This window comes from Centruroides vittatus, unplaced genomic scaffold, assembly GCF_030686945.1.
Source record: "Centruroides vittatus isolate TY-2023 unplaced genomic scaffold, ASM3068694v2 contig_920, whole genome shotgun sequence".
Taxonomy (NCBI): domain Eukaryota; kingdom Metazoa; phylum Arthropoda; class Arachnida; order Scorpiones; family Buthidae; genus Centruroides; species Centruroides vittatus.
Genome location: NW_027122607.1, coordinates 696,249 through 723,264, shown reverse-complemented (window position 1 = coordinate 723,264; position 27,016 = coordinate 696,249). Strand labels below are relative to the sequence as shown.

Below are 27,016 nucleotides of genomic sequence, written 5' to 3'. Positions count from 1 at the left end.
CAATGGGGCGACTGAGTGGTGAGGGACGGGGCCCGACATATCCGAACGGATCACCTCCTGAAAAATTCCTGGGGATTATTCGACCCGTTCGGATTCGATCCCAGGTCCCCCAGAGCGGTAGGCTGCCACCTTGACCACTCGGCCATCCGGCCTCTAGTATACGTATCTGAAGTTCAACCAAATAAAAATATAAAAATAAAATATTCCACTCTCTTATGCTGTAGTATTTAATTTCTCGAGATTTTAGCGTTTTTTAATAAGAAACATACAATTACTTTGTTTAAAAAAAATAAATAAAACATTTAAGAATTATATGGTGGCCAGAATTAGTAGTGTCGATGAGATTTTGTGTTCGTGGCGTCGCCACGCGTCAGTCATCGTATCATGGCCGATGGTGGGACCTTTAAAGAAATATGTCATGTTATAGTTTTATGCGTTATATGGTATGCAGTAAGTAGTGGTAACGGTGTAATTGGTAAAACGGTGTTGAACGACTTGCCTTATCCGATGACAGTAACTATGGTTCAACTGTTAACTGTCACCGTCGGTTGCGGTCCGATGATAGCGTTGACCGGAATCCAAACCCACCACGTGTCCATCACCTGGAATCATTACATTAAATTTATCGTACCGTTAGCTTGTGCTAAATTCTTTTCTTCCGTTTCTTCTCATATTAGTATATGGAAGGTACCCGTTTCTTACGCGCATACGGGTAAGTCAAATGAAAATTAATAAACAATTTTAATATTTTACAATAATAATTCTTACAATTCCTAATTCGGTAGAATTTACTTTAAATACTGTACTTTATGTACACATGCGTACAAATTACTTAAAAGTAACTTCTACCCTTAATTTATGTGTGTGTGTATGTACCGGTACAGTACATATAAATATAAATGAAACAAATATTATGTTTCGTTGGAGTTCAAATATAGGTTTCTAGGACATGGATAACAACTGATACTTGTAATTTGATTATGACGTGGGCACGGTCACAAAATATTTGAAATAATGTAAATTTTGTTTTAACTTGAAATTCATTTTAATATAATACTTGAATATAATTCGATACCTTTAAAAATGATGGTAGCTTATGGATAATATATATTTTTAATGTTTCTTAGACTTACGATGCGAAATCTTTACAAATTCTTTGATAAAGAAATGAGGAGAAATGTATCATTTAAAATATTAACTTTAAATCATAACCTTTTCTATAATATTTTTAATTGTTTGTTATATATTTTAATATTTATACGAGATTTATTCTTTACGTGAAGTGAAAAATTGCCGAGTAACATTAAATAAGCAATAAATCGAGAAATTACAAATATTTGTTAAAGTATGTTTCACTTGTTATATTTTGATATATTCGACTTTAATATTTTAAATTTTTTCAAAAGAACGAAATTAGTCTATATATCACTTTCAGATTTGGATCTTTCTTCGTAATGGTAAGTTACAATTGATAATTACGATGGAATATGGTTAGTTATTGGATAATTTTCTTAAAAATACTGCAATATGTATGAGCATTCTTTTGAAGAGAATTGGTTGCGGCCACAAATTGTGGATTATCTGATTCAAGTAACATTATCCGTGGAATTTAGAGCAAAAGTATAAAGTTCGACCGATGAATGAATGAGCTTGTCACTGTTGATTTGTAAATTTATTGTGGTTAAGCTTATCTGTCAAAATGTTAATTTAATTAAATTTAATATATCTCTAAAAAAAAGTATAAAACAAAAAATCTCGCATCTTAAAAATTATGTTTCTATTTAAAATTTGGAAAATACCTTCTTATCTATTTAGAGAGAATAAAAAGTTTTTATGCATTTTTAACTTGTTTCTGTACCATTTTACATTTTAGTAATACACCTTTTTGCCATTAGATTTTATCTTCAATTACATTTGGAGATATAAAATCTGGATTGGTCGTCTAAAGCGGGTGTGTCGAACTCATTTAAACAACGGGCCGTTAATGTGACTGGTAAGATTCGTGCGGGCCACGTCGCATTTACAAATTTTTTTAAAATTAAAATTCGAGTGAGAATGCAGGAATATAGATAAGGGCAATTAAAACACATTATGTAGTTTAGTGAATTCATCTCGGCAATATATAATTGCTGTATTATTGCTTTTGTTCAAACATTTATTTAATTTAATGTACGTATTTATAAAACTAAAATTGTTTTCACCGGAAATTTTCCAGCAGTATCTTCCTTCTAGTTTTCCAATATCTGGATTCAAAGACCGAGAACAACCTTCATTATTGCAGGTAGATATTTATCGATTAATCTCGATCTGTAAGCCGTTACTTAATTTCAGAGCAGAAAAATCACATTGGGGACTGCCAGTTTGACACTCCTGATCTACAGCATCTTCTATAACTATAATTATTAATCCAAGTTATCAAAAGATGTAATAACCATTACTTAGCGATTGATTTTCAAGCAATCAACTTTTGGATAAACATTCTAATATTTTGATCAGTTTAATCATCTTGGCCTAATAATTGATTTGAGAATATTTATATAATGGCATTCCAAGAGTATTCAGGAAGGCAAAGCTTATATGTTCATCTTCATAAATGTCTGCTGGTTTATTTTTATTTATTTATTTTTCGTTGAATGCAGAATTGAAGTTTAAAATTATATTCACATTATTATTAGCTTTTAACTAACAAATTAGAAAATTTTTAAAATTTAGTAAATGGCTACTAACTACTAAAATTTAATTAAAATTATAGAGAAATAAGCCAACTGAACCAACTCATTTTCCATATTTAGGTGCTGTATGGTTTCTTCAATCTGTTATCTAAATCTGAATTTGTTTTTTTACTGATATATTTAATGTTTCTAAAACATTCTAAAGTAATCAAGAACATTTCCAAAAATATTCTAACCGTACCCTAAATTTAATTATTTGTTCTAAATTATCTAATAGAAAAAATTATCAACAGATGGCAACATTTCTTTCTGGGATACTAAACTATTAAAATTGTTAAATATTTTAATAGCCAAATAATTATCTTGTAAATTTCAGTTCATTGTTAAATATTTGATACACTATAAATTTTCTACAAAACTAATCTGTATATTCTAACATTCTAGAATGAAGTTATAATTTATTATTTAAAAATATAATTTGAAAGAAACAAAAATTGTCTTTGAAATCTTACAATAGGTGTCTTAGTTGTTGACCAAGATATCAGTAATGATCAATACATCAGCTTTCTCCTTTAATCAAATTAATAACACTATGCTTAATACTATTTTTATTTACAGGACAAATAATACTATAAATTTCTCAAATTTTCAAAGGTAATTTTTAAGAAAATATTGCAATTTTTAATATAAGTTTATACACTTTTTGGCTCATCTATATATATAAAAACGAATGTATGTCTGTCTGTTTGTCCTTCATGCATTACCACACCGTTTATCCGATTGCCATGAAACTTCGAGAAGTTGTTTAATACACTCCAGTGAAGGTTTCTGGCATATGTGAAGACCACCATTTTCCCCCTTCCAAAAATATCTTTATATACGGATTAAGGCTTTTATGTCCAACAGATGGTGCTAACTCCGACAACCTAAGTTTGCTTTTTTGTGAGAATGGACTAAAGCAGATCATTTTCTATCTATCTATATAAATAAAATATAACGTTTGTTTGTTCCTACCGATTCCTTTGAAATTTTGACACAACGTTGCATTCGAATACGCACGTGTTTTTATATAATATACATGTCGAAATTCCCCCCACTGGGGGGAGAGGGACAGGATTAAGGCTTACTGTGAAGAATTCGGCTTCTATTATACTATTTTAGATGCATGTTTGATTGCGTTTTAATAGGGTACATCAAGAGAATGTACACTAAGAAGGGATTTTTTGAAATTTCCCCCACGGGGGAAGCGTTATACATTTATAATAGATACATTTTGAGCCACAACAACGCGTGGCCGAGTCTGCTAGTTTCATTATATAACAGACTTTGCCAACGTATAGTGGGTTTTGACAACTTTCGTGAATCAAAAGTACTGGTGATCTAGATTACCATCATATTTTAAATTTTTATTTGAAGTTTATTAATTTATTCTTTTAAAATTATGCTTCAAAAAATAATTATATTTGATTAAAAATAGCAGACAATATTTACATATTAAAACTATATTAAAGTAACAAAAATTGTCTTTATAGTTCATCACTCACAATCACCAGGAACAAAAAAAAAAACAGTTTTAATTTACAGAGATAATTTTTTATTAGAGGCTACAGCTTTGTAAAATATGCTAAACAGTTAAATGTCCACTGGGGAATGATGCCAAGAATTAAAACAAATAGCTGATTAAAAATGCCAATAGAATTTATATATTAAAACTATATTGAAGTGGACATTTTTAACAGTTATGCATAGTTTATAGATGTAATAAAGGTTATAGGTCTGTAATAAAAAGGTTGTTTTTGTGGTTCCTGGTAACTGTAAGTGACAGATTAATGAAGATGATTTTTTCTTCAGTATAGTTTTAATAATTATGTTTATTTATTGCATGATAACTGGGTTCCATGTTACCTCATTTTTACTAAAGATACTGAGGCATAAATTAATTTATCATTCACCGTAACAAGAATTTTATTTTCATTGATTTTATGAATTATAAGTTTTGGTTTCCTTTGATAGACTCATTTTGTATATAATTGAAATTGTTCAGAGCATAATAAAGCAATATCTAAAATAACAACATAACCTAGATGTGATCATTAACACAAAGAACATTGTTTACTTGTGTTTCTTGTTCAATATCTGCACATGTTCTTTTCACTATGTCAATTAGAAACAAAGACAACCACATGTTATCTCATACAACACATCACTAAAAACCCACAGCAGTAGTTGAAATATTTCATAGTGGAAAATATTTCATTTATATCCTTGTAGAAATGAAAAATTACAAATGTTCTTTGTGTTTTAATAGGCAGTAACTAAGTCATTCACAACCTTTTTGAGCAGAAAGAACTTTCTAATAACTAACATTTTTGATCCTATTGAAAGATCATTGTCAGGTTTACAAATATCCCATATTTTTCCAAATGTTATAAATTTAACAATTTACAATGAAAGAAAATAGAACTCGCAACCTCTGCTTGCTGTGCAGTGCAATTGCCAGTTGTGCCACTCGGACTCTGAGCAAGCCTTCTCTTCCAGATGTATTTAAATTTAGATACATCTGGAAGATAAGGCTTGCTCGAGGTTTGGGTGGCACAACTGGCAAAAGAAAATAGAACATAAGTTTTGGGAATTCCAAGCATTTTAAATCATAACAAAAATAAAATACAATAAAATAACTTAAATAAGTAAATACTTAAAAAAGTACATTTATATATAATTTTAAAAAGCTTCTAAAAAGAAAGCCACTTTAAAATAATGAATATAATAAAAATTACTCTGATCTTTTCAACAGTCCTTTTTTATTATCGAAGAGATGTACTTACACCATATGCATTTTGAACTGTATCAATTAACAGTTCCTCTTCAGGGGTAGGAATACACAATAATACTGTGAACTCTCTAGTATACAGGAATATTGGGATATCTAAGGTATTTTTGTTACTTCGTTAGTAGTTATTTCTTAATATATCAATAGAAATAATTATTATTTTATAATAATTCAAAGATGGAATGTGTAATATGCTAATATTTCTGATTTAGATTTAGTTCAATTTTATTAAAAATATTTTGTAATCTATATATATATTTGAGACGAGTTGATAATAATAATAATCAGCGCAGAGCCCAAACGGTTAGGAGTTGAAAGTTGAAATTTGGTACACAGTTAGGGTACGTCACGAGAACGCACACTAAGAAGGGATTTTTCGAAATTCCTCTCCACAGGATTAAGTCTTAACACTTCCATAAACAATGGAAGTGTTAACAATGGAACTGTTACATAACAATGGAAGTGTTAAGAGAAAGCGACATGCAAGATTTCAAGACACAGATGCAGTTTTTTTTCGTTCTTGCAGGAAATCAAACATATTTTTAGATCCATAAATTCTCTAATTAGTATGGAAACAGGGGAACCCAATTCGTGCATTCTGTGAAAACGGGTAAGGTAATAATCTTAATCTTTGGTATTGTTACTTTTGCCCAAGCAACGCCGGGCCCACCCGCTAGTATATATACATATTACAAAATATTTACATTTTGTATAAAAAGGTTATACAAAATGCAAAATTTTATATTGAAAAATTTTTGTTTACAGTAAAAGCAACAATGCCATTGTTTACTGTTATACTATCAAGAATAATCATAGGAGAAAAACAAACTATAAAGGTAAAAATTTTTGTTTTCACATTTATCATTTTAACATCTTCAGCTTTCGTGGTAAGAATCTTATAAAATTTATAATGTAATGTTAAAAATTATTAACATTTCAATATTTAAAATAATATTTTTATTGTTAATTTTTTCCAGGTTTATCTATCTCTTATTCCTATAATAATTGGTGTGATTATTGCAACAATAACTGAATTATCATTTGATTTAATTGGTCTCTGTAGTGCCTTGATAGCAACATTAGTATTTTCATTACAACACATATTTTCTAAAAAGGTAAATAATTTCAGATTTTAAGTTTATAAATATGAAATAATAAAATTCAGTAAAATCTGTCTAAAATGGAAACCTGCCTAAATTGAAAAAATTCTTTAGAATGAAGCAGCTTTCTATCAAATTTTACTACTGTACTTACCTGCTTTTTAATGGCTAGCCATTATAAGCAAAAAAATCCCTGTTTTGGTGAACACCATAAATTTTTATTTGAATATAATGGCTGGCCATTACATTAGGATAAACAAGAGCTTTCATAATCAAGTGTTTATCCTAACCATTTGATAGGTCTATCTTTTAAAATATTATGTTTATAATTAAAAATAAAATTTTGCAACTGTCAAAAGCAATATTTTGATAGTGAAATAACAATGTATATCAATACTTTTAATACTACCGAATCCATTGTTAATATTAAAGGACACAAAATCTCAGATGAAACATATCATCAGATCCAACATATTAGATGTATGAATACATCTAATATGTTGGATCGGATATGTAAATCATCCTGAAAAAAATATGTAATCAGAATAAATGGTGACTCCTTAAATTTCATTAAGTTTTATTTTCTTAAAGCATATATTAATATATTTGTTATTAATATGTATTAATATGATATACAAATATAAATATATAAAAACCAAACACTTTTCTTTTTCCTATTTTTGGACTCTATTCTAACCTTCTTTAACTATTATTAACACTTTCAATATTCAGTTATTTGTTTTAGATAGTCGTATAATTTCATGAAATATCTGGATAAATTTTGATCGTAATATTTTTTCTTTAAACACTTACGTGCTTTTCATACATGATATATAAGTTAATAGCTTATTCCTATCATAAAATTTCTTTTTAACGAACATAAGTTGAAAAATATATTATTAGAATAATAATAATAATAATAATCTTTATTCACAAAAAGGGGATTATCCCTGTTGCAGGGGGTTGTACAAAATTGACTTGTAAATTTTCGTATTATTAAAACATTAACTAGGTTATTAAAATTTAACAGTCGTTATACATTGGTTTTATATTATTTCGTTATTAACATAAATAAAAACAGTTATTTTAACAAACACAGTAATATAATTATACAATAATGGTGAATGTTGATATATTTTGACATACTGGCATAGATTTACAACATTTTTGTAATCTTAATGAAATAATTATACAGAGAATAGAGATCATTTTTATTTAGGTTATTGAGAGAATTTCTATAATCTTGGGATGAATCTCTTTGGAGTATTCGAGGAATGTTGAAAGAATCACGTACATTAGAGAGATTTTGACATTTCTGAAGTAAGTGTTCAATTGAGACGTTATCGAATTTGCACCATGGGCAATGATTGTTTGACAGGTCAATATAGAAATTATTGATATAAAGGGAATATTTATTTAGACGTAATTGTGAAATTAGCCTTTTCACGTTGAAGTTAATTGATTTTATCATATAAGGTTGTACAGAAGGTATTTGTAAAATTTTTAAGTACCAGGGATGATAGGTATTGTGATTTAGGCTATTTTGATCCATATTTATAGATTCAGCGATAGCTGATTCCGTTAACATAGTAAATCCAAATTTCCAGTCCTGAATATTATCTTTGAATAGAAGATCTGATACTCCAAAAGAATTTAGTATTTTATTTAGTTTAGTTTGCCATAGTTGTATTGTAGTTGATTTTTTACTGCCTTTGATTATTTCGTGGTGCAGAAAGGTAATATTACTGTCAGATTTGAATTTTAAACGATAGTAGAATTTAATGATATGTTTTAAGAACAATGGATAAGAGCAGATACGGTTAGTTTCGTGGCGAATTGCGTAGCCTGGGACAGTTCTTTCTAAGTGAAAAAGTTTGCGGAGAAAGTAGATGTGAAATTTTTCTAATTTATATATATAATCGAGACCCCATATTGGGGATGCGTAATATATGATTGGGTTAATGATTGCGTTATACAGTTTCATATGAATAGATAAATCGGAGGTTTTTAAGTTAGAATATAAGTTTAGCAGATTATCTATAGCCAGTTTTACCTTATTGTTCAAATACGAAATATGTGCTTTAAATGTATGATTCCAATTGAATATAACACCTAGGAAATTGACTTCATTTACCATTTGCAGAGGTTGCTTGTCTAGATATATCGTTGTTTCTTTTTTGGAGATTTTACTATTCTTACGGAATATAACGACTTTCGTTTTGGTAGGATTAATTGTTAGTTGGATTGAGTTGAGGTAAGAATTTAAGCGATTAATTTTTCTTTGTAGTGATATTTTTGTCGGAGCGAAGATTGCAAGGTCATCAGCAAATAACACATAATGAAAGGTCCTGTCACCAAGTTCTATTCCATCTGAGCAATTCTGAAATATGTGATCAATTTCGAGTAAATAAAAATTGAATAGGTATGGCGAAAGAGGGTCACCTTGGAGTATTCCACGTGTTAATGTTAGCGACGGTGAGAATGGCTTTGCCCTGTTTAATTTTTGCGTTATAGGTTGAGAATAGCTTAGATATTGTGTTTGCAAATTGATTACCTGCTCCGTTAATTTTTAATTTATATACCAGTAGCGGAACAAAAACAGAGTCGAATGCTTTTTGGATATCAATGAATGCAACATATATTTTTCTTTGCTTTTTTCTCAGATGAAGTTGTATTATGGATGATAGTAGGAAAATAGCAGATTCTGTTCCTTTATTTCTGAAGAAGGCGTATTGAAATTTTGCTTCGAGGTCAGTTATTTCAGTCCAGTATTGGAATTTTGTAGCTAATAAAGATGTAAAGCATTTTCTTAGTGTTGACAGTAATGCTATTGGTCTATAATTAGTTGGAGAAATTTTATCACCTTTTTTATGTATCATTGATAAAATTACTGAATTCCAGGAGTCCGGGTAATTAGTTGTTTTGTACATAGAATTGAAGAGTTGTAGCAGTTTCATTCTTGCTTGATTTGACAATGTTTTTAGGAACTTAGTTGGAATGTGATCATTTCCTGGTGATGTATTAATGCGAGTTTTATTTATGGTATCATCGAGTTCCTTGATTGTAAATTTAGAATTAAGACATTCGTTGTTGGAGTTGTAGTTAGACATTAAATTAGGTATAGTTTGGGTAACAGGAAAGCGTTGATAAAATTTTTTCCAGGCTTCGAAACTTATCATTGAGTTATTGTCACATAAGTCAAATTTAAATCGAAATTTTTGTATTAGAGTCCAGAAAGTTTTGCTATCATTGCTGTTTTTTAGTAGTGTTGTTTCAAGTTTAGAAAAATAATTTTTTTTTTTTTGCTTTAATTAGATTATTGTAAGTTTGCTTGAGCTTTCTGTAGTTGTTGAAATTTAAATTATTTGAGTTTTCACGGAATGTTTTTAAACTTGTTTGCTTCATCTTTTTCATCTTGTAGCAATCTTTGTCGAACCATGGTTTTTTAAATTTGTTTTGAATGGTTCTTTTATCGTTTTTAATTTGGATATAATCGTTCATTATCTGAATTATTTGGTTATATATTATATCAGAATTCAAATTGGTTATTTCTGGAATATTGTTGAATCTATTTTCTATTTCATTGGAATATTTCGACATTTTATAGTAGATTCTCGTTTGTTTATTGCACTCCTTAATTGATGAATTTTCTGAGGACAATAGGAATTTTGATATGGTTGGAAAGTGGTCCGATGTGTCTTGCGTAGTTATGGCGAAATCTAGACAACAATCTAACATGTATTCAGAACATATTGTTAAGTCTATGGTGGATTTGCCATTATGTTCAATACAAGTAAATTCGGCTGGATAATCAGGTTTGAGACGTCCGTTTAAAATGTACAGTTTATGGTCTTTTATTATTTTTATTAAGTTTATTCCTAGTTTATTAGTAGTATTATCTTTGGATCGTCTGATATTTTGTATTTGGTAATTAGGACCATTATAATATGAATCTGTCATTTCAGCGATTCTTGCATTAAAATCTCCCAGTAAAAGGATATATGGAGTTAAATGTTGCCACTGTTCGATTATTTTAAAAATTTCATTGAGTTTTGTCAGACAGTTGGGTGGAATATAGGTGACCATTACTATTATTTGTCGATAATCTTTGTTGCCTAATATTGGTTTATTCATTGAAAGTAGGAGTAATATATAGTTGTCAGATTTTTTGGTTTGTTGTATTTTACAGCAATGTTTTTTTAATAAGATACACAATCCACCACTTGGGCGACCAGGTCCAGAAGGTTTATATGCTGGGACTGTAATTGTTGTATAGTTATTGAAGAAAGTAGAATTATAAAACAGATCCAGTGTAATCCATGTTTCAGTTATTCCAATTATATCAGGGTCATATTTTAATTGGAGAAGATTTAGTGATGTTATTTTATTCTTTAAGCCTTGACTATTCCAATTGATGACAGTAGTTGGGTGTATATTTTTGTTAACTTTTTCCTGATGAGATTTATTTTGTAATGTATATCAACTTGCTGATTCTGGTAAGGTAGAAAAAGGTAGAAAAGTATCCACATAAACCAGTTTTCCCGTATCGATATTAAAAGTTATTCTATCTCGGTCTATTTGTAAAATATCGTTACGTAGTTTGACTGAATGATTTTGTTTTCTTAATTCGAAATAAATCGGTAATAAGTTTTTTCTTCTTTTACGTGAGTCCTTAGTAAGGTCTGGTGCGATTTGGATGTTTCCCCAGTTTTCCAATAATTTTTGTTGTTTCTTTGATACGAAGGAATTAAAAATCTGATCACGGGTCTGTTTATTACTGAGTGATAATCTGATAACAGGATTCGTTGATTTGGTTAATTGAGTTATATCAAGAATATCTTCCTGGAGTACTTTGTGCAGGTTTAATGAAGAGTTAATAAATTTAAGAATTTCTGATTTGGAGATACTATTTGACGTGGGATAATTATATATTATTATATTATTATAGTGATGGTCGTTGATCAGGGTGTCCATTTTATACTGTATCAGTTCCTTTCCTGATTTTAAATTGTCGATTTGTAGTTTTAGATTTTCAATTTGACTGTCCATTCTTTGAAATTGTATTTTATTCTCACGTATAGTTTCATGGATTAAATTCAAATCTTCTTTTATAGATTCCATTTGGGTAGATAGTTTATTATTAGAAGTATTAATAAGTTCCGAAATTTTGTACCATAGATCTGTTGTTAGAGTGTCATTCGAATTTGTCGAAGATGATGGATGGATTATATTGGACTCACCTGGTGAATTCTGTAGTCTTTGTGGAGTTGTATCCATATGCTGGTTGTTGATTTCTAAGGCTGGTTCTTGTGATTCTTTGTCCATTAATAGATTAAAATCCGTTATAAGTTTGGAGTTGGATGCACCTGGTTGAGACTTTTTACTTTCCGGTTTGGTTCTGTTAAGCGGAGGTCTACCTCGTTTAACTGGTGAACGCTGCATATTTATTAATTGTTAGTATTTCTTCGAGAACGATGATTTCTATACAGTTTTAGTAATTTTGGGTTAATAAGATTAGAGAAATACAGTAGTTTCTTAACACTTGTTGAACCACAACGCAAAAGTCACCAACACCTCCTATTATTAGAATAATTGGAAAATAATAATTAAATTCAAGAAATAATTTAGTCTATGATAAATTTTATATAAGTATATTTATAAGGAAATTAATCTTATTTTGAAAAATCTCAATAATTTTTGAATTTATGTTGTAGCGATGATGATGATGACAATGATATTTTTATTTCAGGCATTAAACGAGACAGGAATTCATCATTTTAAACTTCTCCATTTACTAGCTCGTTTGGCTCTCTTCTTTTTTATTCCAATTTGGCTTATTGTTGATGTCAGGAAAATGATGAATGACGAAACTTTTGTAAGCTTATTTACTTTTCTTAACTATAAAATAGAGATTTGTATATTAGTAAGCTATTATATAATTTACATTTGCATATATTATCTACAGCAAATATTAATTAATGCGTATGCGTTACATAATTAGAAAAATATTTATATTTTCATACATTTTATTTTTCAGCTTCAAAATACGGATAAATTTGTAGTATTATTTCTGTTATTTCTGGATGGAATTTGCAATTTTGTACAGAATGTAGTAGCATTTAGTGTATTGTCTTTGGTGTCACCTTTAACTTATTCAGTTTGTAATGCAACAAAAAGAATATCTATTATTACAGTATCTCTCATCCTACTTCGTAATCCTGTTACTTCTCTTAATTTTTTTGGAATGATGTTAGCAATTTTAGGAGTATTATGCTATAATAAAGTAAGTTTTTCAAATAAAAATATTGTTTTAAGAATTATCACAAATATTTGATTATATCTATTAGCTGTTGATTTATTTATTCGGGTAATTTTAAGTAAAATGGAAAAATTTTTTGACCAAATTAAACATTAAATAATTACTTATTTAAGATTTATTTAACTATGCAGTTCAATTTTTAGATAACTTTTTGCCAATTGAATTTTTAAAAAATATATATTTTTATATTAAAAAATTATTATTATTATTAATTAGTATTACTTGTAATTTTCAGTATAATATATAATCAAAGTAGATTAAACAATAAGACTTTTGATGTTGCCTAGCAATGGCTATACAGATATACCTCAAGTTATGTAGTTCTCAATTATACATTGTTTGTCAAAAAAGTATATGGAAAAATAAAAATCAAGTTTAAGTCATTTAATTCGACTTTACATCCGTCCGCCACAAATACTGAAGCTTAAAATAGATTCTTATTAACCATATATTATTAAAAATGCATTTATAAATAAAATACAGAACTGGGAATGGTAATTTGTGGTTTTGCCTAGTAACAAGTAAATTTGACTTATGTCGTTTTTTGACTTATGTCATCTCTCCTGGAACCAATTACCGACGTAAGGTGAGGTATACCTGTATTTGTAAACATGCATTCCAACAAGTTTTTGTTTGTTCAATTTGTAGTACAGTGGAACCTCGCATAATGAGCAAAACAAATTGTAACAAAAATGACCTTGCATAACGAGTGACAAGGGGAGGGAAAGTCCCGATTGTGCGCATGCTCCATCAGTCTGTGTTTATTACTAGCATCTTACTCTCACTTGTGATCAGATATTTTTCTAAACTTGTGTTCACACATATTACATATAAACATCAACAACCATAGCCCATTATATAATAAGCATGTCAAACAATATGCCAAATTCTTGGTCTATATAAAGGCTATAATTAAATATCAGAAGTTAGTTAATTTTACTAGAGGTAGGCAGTTATGCTGCCATCTTGTATTAAATTTAATGACCAATTCTAAATTAAATTTTAGAAATGTCTAAATAAAAAATTAATTAATTATAATTTTTAATTTTATCTTGAAGAAACCGTGTTTTATGTTTTCTTTCTTGCGAAGACACAATGCAGTGACAGTAGATTTAAAACACTGGGCAAATTTTCATCCTTTATTCGGTTGAAACGCTTTTTACATCACGCGTTTCGGGCCGATGCCCTTCTTCTCCCCTGGCCCGAAACGCGCGATGTAAAAAGCGTTTCAACCGAATAAAGGATGAAAATTTGCCCAGTGTTTTAAATCTACTGTCACTGCATTGTGTCTTCGCAAGAAAGAAATATAATTTTTAAATTTAATACAAGATGGAAGCATAACTGCTTACCTCTAGTCAAATTAATTAATTTCTAATATTTAATTATAACATCTACCACAGCTCAAAAATTTTGCATATTGTTTGGTTGTTTGAGACATATTTTTCGAAATTTTTTTTTTTTTCGTATGTTTTCTGCAAATCAAATTCACATTACAGGTTGGTTAATTCCACGCTAGAAGAAAAGATGAGGATGATTTACGCTCCTTTACAATGTATATTGCATAATTTTTTTTGAATAAATGTTATACATAAAATATTTGAGTATTTTTTCAGTGTGAACACATTATCGTATTTTACATTAATTTCTATGGGAAATATTGTTTCGCTTAACAAGTGTTTTGCATTACGAGTAAGATTCTAGAACAAATTATGCTCGTTAAGCGAGGTTCCACTGTAGTTGCCTACATTTGGATGGATAGAACACAAGACATTAAAGTTGTGGAGTGTGTGAGTATGAATTCTGAAATGATGCATTACAAGCAGAAAATTAACATTGCTGTTTGTAATTCATCATTTGAAGTTTAAAAGCAAAAATTCAGCATCAAGCATGGTAAAAATGTTACTGAAGCATATGGTACATTTGTTGACTATATGCTTCAGTAACATTTTTGACACTATGATGTATACCCAAGTGAATGAATGCCATAAGTCGGGTCGGCAACCTTTTAGGGGTGTTGTGCCAAATGATTTTTAAAACTTGTACCATGTGCCAACATGATTTTATGAATTTTGTTTTGATATTTTATTTCGAAATATTTGTTCTACTCACATGTTCTTAGAAATTAGAACTCTCAGAATTCTGGTTCATTGAATGAGGCATGTTCACGGTTTGTACAATTTATTACAATGGCTTTGTGTGTTTATTTGTACATCAAAGAAAATATTTTATACATTTTAGTTTATTTTTATAATATTTTGTTTTCCAGTAATGATGGAAACTGGTCGTTTAGGTGTTAAACCCTTTTTCTTTTCCAACCATTGCACAAGCAGCATCAGTAGTAACAGAAAATATTTTATTTATATTAATTTATTTTCTGCTTTTCAAAATAATTTAAAAATGCTGTGGTAATGTCTTGTCCTGTAGTTCCAGTAAGAGGAATCAAACAACATAATTCTTCATAAATTTGATCCCTTCCACAATATTGAGCAACTATTGCTAGGCACACCGCTTTGTTCACGCCAATGCTTTCATCAACAGTGACACTGAATACAGAGGCTTCTTGTAATCCAGTTTTCTATTTAATTGTTACATTATTGGCCATATCTCTTATTTGTCTCTCAGTTGATCTTGCAGAAACAGGTATATCTTGAAATCAAGACAGTATTTTGTCTCCTTATTTAGTAAATCACTAAATAATTTAGTAAATCCATATTCTTCAGTCTGAATGTCTGGAAAAGATTAAACATTAACTTTTTGTCTTTTATGAGCCATATCCTACTTATTAACGTGCGGTATTATTAGGCAAACTGTCTGGATCCAGACATGCAGAATATGCTGACTGTCGCATGTCTGGCCTCGGTAGACATAGATAAGAACGCAGAACATAAATGTATGCGCATTACATATGCAAAATGTAGCTGACAAGTTTTGATTTCAATATCATTTTATAATAATAATTTTTAACATATTTTATTTATTTATTTATTTTAATATTTTAATTCATTCAGTGTGCCACTGAAAATGCCATAGGTTGCCAACCCCTGCCATAAGTTAATTCACAGCCAGAAGGCTGTGAATTAACTTATGGCAGGATGATCTCCAACTAAGTAGGTCAACTTCAGCAGAAAACAGAATTGATAACCTGAGTTTGTCTATAATCTCTTTTACTACTGCAATCTGGTTGATATTTTGGTAATTTTGCATACTATACAAGTCATTCTTCACAATGACTTGAAAATGCATGACATTTGTTCTCACATTGTTTCAAGAAAGTTAATAGATGTGCATTTGTCAACAAAGAACTGATTAACACAGTTGAGAAAAACTCAAACATTCTAAACAGAGTGATTACTGGCAATGAAACATTGTTTTTTCTTGTACAACTGTCAGAAGAAACATGTCTCAGTGACATGGAAATCAGCACCTTCACCAAGACAGGAAAAAAAATATGTAATGCATTTCACTTTGTAAACACCATATTTCACCTAACTGACATTTTTGAAAAAAAAAAGATTTTTTTGTGTACTCTTTTCTCCATGCTCAAATAGTATAATGCATTACAGAATACAGACAAATATGTAACAAAGATAAGGTGACCAGACATCTTGCTTTTGGCGAGACAGTCTTGATTTTTAACAATTTTTCCTGCGTCTCACGGCGTTTTAAAAGTCCCAATTTTGGAAAGATTAAGTTTTTGTCAATTATGTGTTATAAACTTACATTTAAGATTCGTAAAGATCATTTAGTATCACGCCTTTCAGTACCAAGGTGTGCGTGAGTATCGGAACTAAAGAATGCTGAGCCAAAATCCCTTTATGTTTGTGGCAAAGACCAACAGAAAATGGTTTCGGATGCGCAGCTGCAGCAATGGAGAAGTGCGTGTTCACAGGCTGTCCAAACAAGCAAACATATTGTTTGTTGCGTGTTATATGGCGCAAAGTTCTTGTCTGTCACGTCTCGTCTTAAAATTTTAGTGTCAAGAGCAGTTAGAAAATAATTTTCTTCCATTAACCATCTGTAATTGTTTAAGTCAGTTAGAAGAACAAGGTGCAATAAATCATGCAGATTTCATAAATCATGTCAAAAAGTTCTGTAGTAACTGCTTAGATTCTTTAAAAGAGTGGACAGTACAGTACATTACAATGATATTGAACATTTTCATTGGATTATATTAAAACAAGAACTTAATTCGGAAGATGTGCAAAAATCATTTGATTGCATTAGTCAGCATTTTCCAGATAGTAATATTTCCAAACATGTTTTTAATGAATTGTCATTATTAAAAAAAATATATTGATAGAGGTTAAATCTTGGGCATCAGCAAAAATCTCAACACAAAACAAATGGTTAGAAATACTAAGCTCATCCAGAAAGTAAGTACCATTTGGGTATTAAAAAAGATTTGCAATTTGTTTTCATTTGTATTTTATTACAGAAAAACCTACATACCTTAAACTACTTTTTGACATATTCATGCAAATTAAGGCATGTTCATATCTTGGCACTAATTGCAACATACCAGCTTTGTAGAATTTGGCTGCCTGCGACCTGAACCAGTTCTGGATGTTTATCTTGATCTCATCATCACTTGCAAAGAAATTTTTTGAGATGAGAAAACAAATGGAAGTCGGATGGAGCTAGGTCCGGACTATAAGGAGAGTGACAGAATTATTCCCAGCAAAATGAATCAAGCAGCCTCGTTGTTATTTGTGCGGTATGTGGTCGCGCATTGTCCTTCACAAGCACAATGCCCAAAGTTAGTAGTCCACACCTTTTGTTTTGTATTGCATGCCGTAATTTCTTCAATGTTTCACAGTAAGCTGTAGAACTGGTTCAGGTCACTGGCGCCCGAATTCTATGAAGCAGGTATGTTGCAATTAGTGCCAAGATATGACACATGCCTTAATTTGCATGAATATTTTAAAAAAGTAGTGTAAGGTATGTAGATTTTTCTGTAATAAAATACAAATGAAAACAAATTGCAAATCTTTTTTAATATCCAAATGGTACTTACTTTCTGGATGAGCTTAGTATTTCATCATTTTGAAAGAAACTATGTTCCATATAATAATGCATTAAAAATTGTGGAATACACACTGTCCTTACCAGGAACTAATGCTGTGACTGCATTTTTTCTACTGTAAATAAAGTGTGGACATCTGATAAATTACAATTAACTGTTGAGACTTTAAAAGCCATATTATGTGTGAAATATAATTTAACACATTCTTGCAAAAAGTTTTACGACATTTTAAACAATGACAGCAACCTATTAAAGAACTTCTCTCAACTGAAAAATATAGGAAAAAATAGTTATTAAATAGTATATATATTTATTATATTTGCAAATTTTACATATGTTAAAATTTAAAGAAATATAATACAATACAATTTCTGCATTCTTTGATGATAAAATTTTGTTGCTCTAGAAAAGTTCTTTTCAACAAGACAACCACTCCCTCCCATCAACTTTGTCCCGTTCACCAATGGTAAAATCTGGTCATTTTAAACAAAGACAAATCCAAAAGTATGGAATAACCTTTGTGTGTTGCAATTACAGTAATAATGCATTAATTGAAATATCACATTAGTTACAATTATTGATTTAGTCTGACCTTAATATTACTTGTCAAGATCAGATCACATCAGCAAATGTTATGGCTGTTAAGTGTTATGTACGAAATGCAAATTCTAGTCTGCAAAAACAATGTTCACATCAAACTTGATCACAAGTGAACTCAACAATTTTTCAAATTATGAAAATGATTTCTCTTACATATTAGTAAGCGTAACATACAGGATTTAATCTTTACTTTCAAGTTTGTCTTTGTTATACATTTGTTAAAAATTTCATAAACTATAACTTTTGATTGATTTATTTTAGAAGTTTTAGATAAAGGTGTGTTTAAATACATTTATATAATTTTGACACTATAGTTGCATTTGAAAGTTTAGAGTAGTGCCCACAGCATTCTGAGTGTGGGAAGGCTTGATTTCACTTATTCAAAAGCTCCTTTGAGACTTGCAATATAGTAAAAACTTTTGACTTCATTATATTACTTTGGAGGTTTGTAACACTTCAGGCCTTTCTATATATTAATATTAACTTCTGTAGATTTGAATAATAATTTCAGTATGATCTATGTATGTAATTACAATGCATCCAGTAAAAATTCATTTACAATTACAATAAAATAATTTAATTTTTTGCAGGCTAAATATGATGCGTTACAGCTCAAGAAAAAAGAGCCCGTCTTGCCGTATTCCAGATTCGAAAAGAATGCACTTTTTAACGATAAAGAGAATAATCATATTCCTTACGTGAATCTGATTTCGGCCGACAAGAAACCATCGATTCATTCGAATCATTTGCCCGTCTTCCGTCAGTTAAACGACACAATGCATCAAGTTTGATAAATGTAACAAAATCAATTCTGTACATAAAAGAAATTAAAGATTTGTAAATAGGTAAAGGGATATAAATTTATTATATAAGAAAAATAAATTAGCTACAGTTTTTTATGCCATCATGTATAGCATTGTACTTATTTAAAAATTTTCACAATTCACATTTACTGCCAATCAAAAAAACTTGAAGAGTTGGTTCTATCGAATATTTAGCTACAAACAGAGAGATATATATTCATGTTATGTACTGTAGATATACAAACAGTTTAGAATTGTATAAATTTTAAAAGATATGCATTTAATCATTACATACTTATGTATAGTATTTCATGTAAATATTCAATTCATAGTTCAGACTAAATTATTACGTAGACATGTAATATCTCCTTTAATGAAAAAAAAGTATAGCTATGATTTGTTTAAAACTGTAAATTTTTCAATTATAAATAATTTTAATTTACATAGAAATTTCTTATTTATAAATCCTATATTTATTGTTAATCTTGATGCATCTAAATTTAATAGATTGTGAAATGTTGTTATTTTAAGACTGTGATGTTTTACAGAGCCTAATATTTAATGCACATTTTAGTTGTAATGCAATTTTAATTTAAAAGTATACCTTATATATAGTATTTATAATTTATTAAATGTAATATTAAGTAATCATTGTTACAAATAAATGAAACATTTAAGGTTTATATATAATAGTTGCATATTATTTCAAGGATAAGTGAAACATGAAAAAGTTTTATATGAAATAATAATTGTAAATAACAATTAAAATTTTGTTTATAATAATAAACTTCATTGAAATTACATATCAAGTAATCATTTAATAAAAGTTAGAATTTTTATTTAGAATAATATATGAAATTAGCTAAATTCAGAAAATAAACTTTTAAGACAATTTGTGTACAGCTGACCCTTGATAATCCGATGCTTTTGTAATCTGACATGCTCGGTAGTCCGACGCACCTCCCGTCGAGGTCGCCGTAGTCCCCGTCCCGTTACGTGTCATCTTGCACGGAAGGATGTTGCGACGTGAATCTCCCCACCCAATTCTTACACGACGACACACATTTCTTGTGTTTTCCGTGAACAGTTCTGTATTATTTATGTCTATACATACTGTATGTACATTTATTGGCTTCTGTATTTCTTTTAATAAACATGTTTTAGTTAACTGAAATGGGTGTTTCATTTCCATATTAACCTAGGCAGCATTTTACTCATAAAATGTAGGAATATTGTAGGCTACTGCTAGCAAAACAATGCCAAATATGTAATCACTTTGGTAATCCGACACCCCTTTGGTCCCATACCTGTCGGATTATCAAGGGTCAGCTGTAATTTTTAAATCCTATTAATCTAACTTATTAGATAACCATTTTGCAATATAATTACTTCTCTGATATATTTAAAAAATTAACCACTTGGGTCATCCTGCTGTCTGTGTTCTGTTGTTATCAATTGCTGCAGCCAAACAACAATCAAAAGTCAATCACATGTTACCAAAACTATAGAATAGGTAAATAACTAAGGAGTAACACCGAATGCACGAGTAACTTACTTTAAATATTAATACAATGGAACTTGATAAAAGATGAATTGCCTACAATTCTCTTTATGACAGATTTGACTATTATTGATTGATCAATGTCACAACAAAGACACTCTAGTCCACGTATATAATCGAGTTTTATATTCTTTTGTGGAAAAAATGATAAAATAATTTGCAAATAAAAAATCCATCAAAGAGTTGCATAACTTTCCCGCCATTAAGAGGTTTTCTTTTAAAAATAACTTATATTATTAATCATACTATTAATAAATAAAAATTGTGTGCGCTGCAATCAGTTATGAGATTTTGTTTTTAAAAATTTTATATCAATAATGATTAAAAAGTGGCAAAACGCTTAATTTTGAGGGTAGGGATGAGTTTTATAACAATAAAACATAAAGACTAACAACAAGTAAAATCTTCATTAATTTCCGACTCCACACGAGATATGACACATAATTACTCTCTATCTCTGCACCCCTCGAGCTTTTACCACTAAAATTTAATAGTATCGATGGCCCTTACACATATGGGCATTGTGACGATGCCAATTATTATGGCATCGTCATAATGCCGGCTGCAATTTTTAATTATTTTTGTAATGAAAAAAATCACGTGACTTTCGGTCCAAACCGGAAATTCGTATACAGTTAATCGGGGCCCCTAAGCTTTTATATTTGATCTAGTGTCTTGCCCCTGTATATCATACTTCTCCTGATAGCAATCGAGTCATGCCGGTCATCTAACTTCTTACTCGAGAAAATTTTGAATTGAAATCACATGACTTCCAGTCTAACCCGAAATTTCGTATATAGTTAATTGGAGTTTTCGGGCCCTAAGCTTTAAATATCTGGTCTCGATTTTCATCTAACTCCGTTCCCGAAGAACACATGACAGTAGGAACGTATAGGTCTTCAATTTGAAAATTGCAGTCCAATTATTTAATGAGACATTGAATTACCAGCAAACTGTAATCAGAAATACGACTAGCAACTGTATTTTCCATATTTACGATCGAAGGTTGCAAGTCATAAGAGCAATAAGTCTTCTCAAACTCGGGATTGCACAGTATACAAATTATATAACACAGATACGAGTGGGGTTGGGTATGCACGAGGGGGTGATGTGTTTACAGAATTGTTACGTAAAGCTAGGGTCTCGACTCACGAGTAACAAACAGTCGAGTTCATTTTCGTTTCCGAAGTGTTCTGATTTATACGTCATACATGTAATTAATAAAACATGTAACGTTCTGTACTCCGTTCATTATTCCTTAGTAGACCTACAATTAAGGACGTCGATCGAGGATACGCGTTGGTACAGTACGTGCGACAGCGTTACAGGAGATGGTAGTCGAAAGTATAAACACAGCATAGTGTAATTTATGGACGATCCCCGAAGAGATAGTGTTATAATCTCGATAGAACACTACACGATGTTTTATAAAACTTTCTTTGTGGTTCAAGGCATTTAGTCGAGAAAATATCCCAATGAGAACAGTGTAGGCTTTCGGTTTGCAACTGCAGAAGTCAGGCTGAACACAATTGGCTTCATTTCTGGACAGATCGTGACTTCACCGAGAAATCATTATATCTCAGGGGCGTTTATTTACATTTGATTATCTCGGTTCCCGTAAAAAAAAAAAATCATTTTTATTTTCTCGTTGTTCTTTCTGTTTAGCAGACGTGTAACTTCGTTATATATGGGTACGGAAGGATGGATCACCCCTACAAAAGTCGATCGGTGGGAAAATATACCACGCAGTCGAGATATAATCAAATGATACATCTACGGATCGTTACGGGTCGATAACCAGACGTGTAACTTTGTAAATAAATATAATATTTAATTAGTTTCTAGATATTTGAATTGTCTTGTTAATTTTTAAATTGATGTTAAACTCATTAGCTTATGTAGGCGTGTAAGCATTTCTTTTTAAAACTTCAAAACCCTTCGCTGCTTACTTTAAATACAGAATAAAGTGGGCAAATATTGATATTAGTCGGGAATTTTGTCGTATACTCCTCCAAATCTAACGACTTATCGACGTTACTGCTTGGAATTCTTTGGAGATAACATACTACAGTTAAAAAAAAAGCTTGATTTATATCATTTTTATAATTTCCATTACACGCGTATGTTGGCTTTTAAAAAATAAATATAAATTAATAAAACGAACCTATATTAATAGCGAGGTTGAGGCCGAAGTTTTAAACGCGGCGCCGCTTTCCTGTAAGCCTAGAAGTTTGACGACGGCGTTTGGAAAGTCAGTGGAATCACGCTCGACGTTCCAAACGCCATTGTAAAACTTCTAGGCTTAAAGGAAAGCGGCGCCGAACGTCCGACGTACACGTTTTCGCGTTTAAAACTTCGGCCTCAACCTCGCTATTGAGACCCGAATTAGAACGTGTAAGCCCACATCCTCTGTGAAATTAGCATCGTTAATGCTAATTTCAATTAAATCTAATGAAAAAAAAAATTCGTTTTTGTTTTTAGTTTGAAATCAACAATGTATTCAACAAGCAATGAAAAACTAAGTTAATGTTACCTATGGTTCCAAGATGGCGGCTCGTCTCTAATTCCAGCAAATAGAAGAAGGGAAACAGTGGGGACGCACGTCCTAACCTAACCTAACCTATTCTAATAAATTACCATAATTATTACCAAAATTATTAGAATAGGTTAGGTTAGGTTAGAACGTGCGTCCCCACTGTTTCCTTTCCAATCAGACGAATCGCCATCTTGGAACCATAGGTCACATTAACCAAAAATTACAATTAGTTAACTTTCATACTATGGTGTTTGAGTATATATGAATATAAATGATAAATAAGGACACATTTCGAGTGGCCAGAAATGTCTTTCATATAACCAAACCCATTTCGCTATTATAAATGTAAATTGAGTTAAAACCTATTTCTTTACAAGGCAATCAATAGAATTCTCTATAACTTCATAACGAATGAGTCATGCATATAAATGAACAATAGAAATACACGATCGAAAATAACAACTTTCTTAAACTTTATTAATAACTTATTACAAGATTTCATAAAAACAATAATGACGGATATGTATAGAAGCGTAGCATTATATTAACACATCTGCATAATTTCTTTCTTAATTTATTTTTCGATACGATAAAATATAATACTATTACAAATATATTATAATAAAAATAGCAATTAATTTAATATAAATATTCAAATTCTTCCAGCGCCACTACTTTGACGTCTATGTAGCAAGGAAGCGGAAGCTAAAGTTCCGAAGAGTTTGCAATTGGAAAAGTCATTATTTAACGGTGGAAGATACAAGATATTTTTCGAATCGGAATCCCAATCCTTCTTCTCTCCTAGATAGGAAATTAAATGATTTTCTAATTTCTTCTTCTCGTTTCTATTCTTATCAATTCCGGATTGCATGTTTTCTTGAGAAGCCGCTCTCCTCCTGCACCATCCTTTACAAGGTGTAGGCACCCTTTCTAATACTTTCGGATTAGGAAACATGTCGGACGGTGTTATAGGAAATTGTCTAGCTTCACGCGTCAGTAAATAAACACACGTGTCGTGATTGTTTCTAGCAGCTAATTGTACAGCATTCAATCCCTGTTTATTCTTCTCTTGAAGTCCTAAAATTTGTCGATCGTATCGATAATTGTGTAGGAACGTAAATATTATATCACCGTAACCACGCGATGCTGCGTGCATCAAAGCCGTGTTACCTTCTCCGTCTTGCATCGTAACGTCTGTACGCTTCTAGAAAGAAAGAAAAAAACAAACAATAGGTAACAAATTAGCTAATACATTACGGAATTTAATAGAAACTATTAAAAGACGATAAATTTAATTTTGACAAATTATTTTATTATTAAAGCTCCCACAACTTTCACGAATTCATTTATAACGTAGATAAAAAGGTTTTAAACGTAATTTGATTACGTGTCTTAATTGTAATCGCGAATTAAACTTTGTTAAGCGTCACATAGGAAAAAAACGCAGCCACACCCATATTAATTAAGAAAATAAGCGAGAAAAAAGTATTAGAGAATGAAATTGAAATCCTTCCTCTATTATATAACGTTTATGAAACTTTATACGAATAGTGTATATTTTAATGTAACTAAATTTAGATAAATATGTCAATCGATTTAGCCTACATTCGATGTAATCAGACATTTATTAAGGTGTGGTCGTAGCCCATATTACACCAACGGCGTAAACTTTCAACTTGATTTTTAAACGCGTAACTTTAAAATGACGACGACCCGAAAATATGCTTTTAAGTATTAAAAAAAAAAATTCAAAAATATTCCATTAAAATGGCGACTTTACAAATAAAATTAATCATTTGTTTACGTTTTCTTATGGTAGACATTTTTGTAAAGATATTCGATTGAAAAGGGCACTGACATTGCGTGTTTTTCTGTAAAAATAAAATTAAAAAAAATACTTGTAAGCTTGTACTAAACAGGATAAACAATAAGGTTATTGACCAGATGGGTCAGAGCAGCTGACCGGAACAATCGTTTACGACCGGACGTGTATTTGACGTAACATTTATCCAATGATTATGACGAACTCATTTCTTTTGAAGACTAAATTACAAAAATGTAAATGTAAATTTTATATTTAAAAATCTTTACGAAGTAATATATACGATTACGTACAGTACGTTCCAAATAAAAGTTACACGCGAGAGTTAATAAATATGGCATCTTCCGGTTCTGTGGCTTATCGATAAAGCATTGGAACGTGGAGGTGAAGGGAGCATTACAGGAAACTAATCTCGGAGAATCGTAATTTAAAAAGAAGAAATTAATAAATAATAACTTATCTATTGGGAGCAACCAGTTTTACGACGATGCCAATAAAATTTAATTCTAGTTTGGGGAAATTTCCTACGATATTGATAAAACTTGATTTCTTTTCTAGGAAGTGTTTCGTTGGTTGGAGAAAGAATTTTAGGAGAATCACCGATAGATTTGTAAAAGGTGTGGCGACATTTCCGGGAACAATTTTATTACTCTAATTTTCCTTCGTATTAAATGACAAAGAATCGAATTATATATATATAATATCGAGAAAAATATTCAATAATTTAATAGTATTAAAAATTTGACTTTATAATAAACTAGAACGATTTTATTTTTAAAACATCCAGGCCTACTTTATATTCTAGAGATAAATATAATCGACCTATTGTAATTTATACTGGCAATAATTTATAAACAAAATTCGTTTTAGAATACTTTTAAATATAGAAAGAATACTTACATTTTCTATAAGGACGGCAACAATTTCGTTATTTCCGTTCATGACAGCGTACATTAATGCAGTTAGACCGTCCCAATCTTGAATGTTAGGATCGGCTCCCGTATCCATAAACAATTTAACAAACTTGGTGCGATTTTTCACGTCGATATTCTGACAGGTTATCATCAGAGGTGTTTGTCCTTTATCATTCCTACCGTCGATGTCGACTCCCGCTTCCAATATCAACACCGTTTGACGATAACGACCGTGTTGAATTGCTTCGAATAAAGTAGATAACGTCGAAATGTTCCTATCTTTGCATTCTTGGTTAGTCATGTTTTTAACTGTGTCAGTCATATAGCATTTTAAACGGGGATACACGATTATCTGAACCGAGCCGATCTTCCGATAACACTCATTTAACTTTAAACACTTTTCGCTAGTGTAGTTTAATGGAATTTATGCGCTTACTTTCCTGGTAAAAGATAATTTTTTTTACCCCCCCCTTGGTTTCTGAAGTTAATGCATATAGAAACCTGTAAAAGTTACCTTGTTGACGTCGATCGGTATTATGAGATAACGTAGGACGAAACGAGTACATCTACAATTTTATGATAAACTGAACCTGCGCAGGAATATCGATCATAAATTGTTGAAAGACGGAATCAAATCGCGCGATTCATTCCGACATCCAAATTTTTCTGGGAAAGTTAGAAAATGTTCAATAGTAACGGGCATTTATAGACTGGCTTGTGTGATCGAAGTTCGAAGCTGACGTTTTATTAGAGAAAGAGCAGCTGTGACACTATAAGATAGCATAAAATGTCGCGATGTCCGCGTATAATTTTATTATCGATTATCTTAAAACTTA

General features: G+C 30.5%; 2 protein-coding genes and 1 long non-coding RNA gene across 4 annotated transcripts in view; 1 reads left to right on the top strand and 2 right to left on the bottom strand.

Annotated features, from left to right (window-relative positions):
• The window catches only part of LOC136984485 (uncharacterized), a 235,093-nt gene that overhangs the window by 13,946 nt on the left and 194,131 nt on the right, over positions 1 to 27,016 (bottom strand). The window lies entirely within an intron of this gene.
• LOC136984479 (solute carrier family 35 member E1 homolog) lies at positions 363 to 24,649 on the top strand. Of its 2 annotated transcripts, XR_010882194.1 has the most exons (7): positions 363 to 712; positions 6,268 to 6,338; positions 6,480 to 6,617; positions 12,352 to 12,477; positions 12,640 to 12,885; positions 19,135 to 19,389; positions 24,111 to 24,649. XR_010882194.1 is itself a non-coding variant. In XM_067281479.1 (6 exons), exons 1-6 carry the CDS (start codon positions 385 to 387, stop codon positions 19,333 to 19,335), a joined length of 1,110 nt encoding a protein of 369 aa, XP_067137580.1. In that variant the 5' UTR covers positions 363 to 384; the 3' UTR covers positions 19,336 to 19,448. The 2 variants fall into 2 exon arrangements, 1 of the variants encoding a protein (XP_067137580.1); XM_067281479.1 differs by lacking the exon at positions 24,111 to 24,649 and having other exon boundaries at positions 19,135 to 19,448.
• Positions 23,951 to 26,635, bottom strand: LOC136984481 (ankyrin repeat domain-containing protein 63-like). The gene is made up of 2 exons (XM_067281481.1): positions 26,167 to 26,635; positions 23,951 to 24,648 (listed from the first exon to the last, which is right to left on the bottom strand). The coding sequence occupies exons 1-2, from the start codon at positions 26,500 to 26,502 to the stop codon at positions 24,097 to 24,099; spliced, it is 888 nt and encodes a 295-aa protein (XP_067137582.1). The 5' UTR covers positions 26,503 to 26,635; the 3' UTR covers positions 23,951 to 24,096.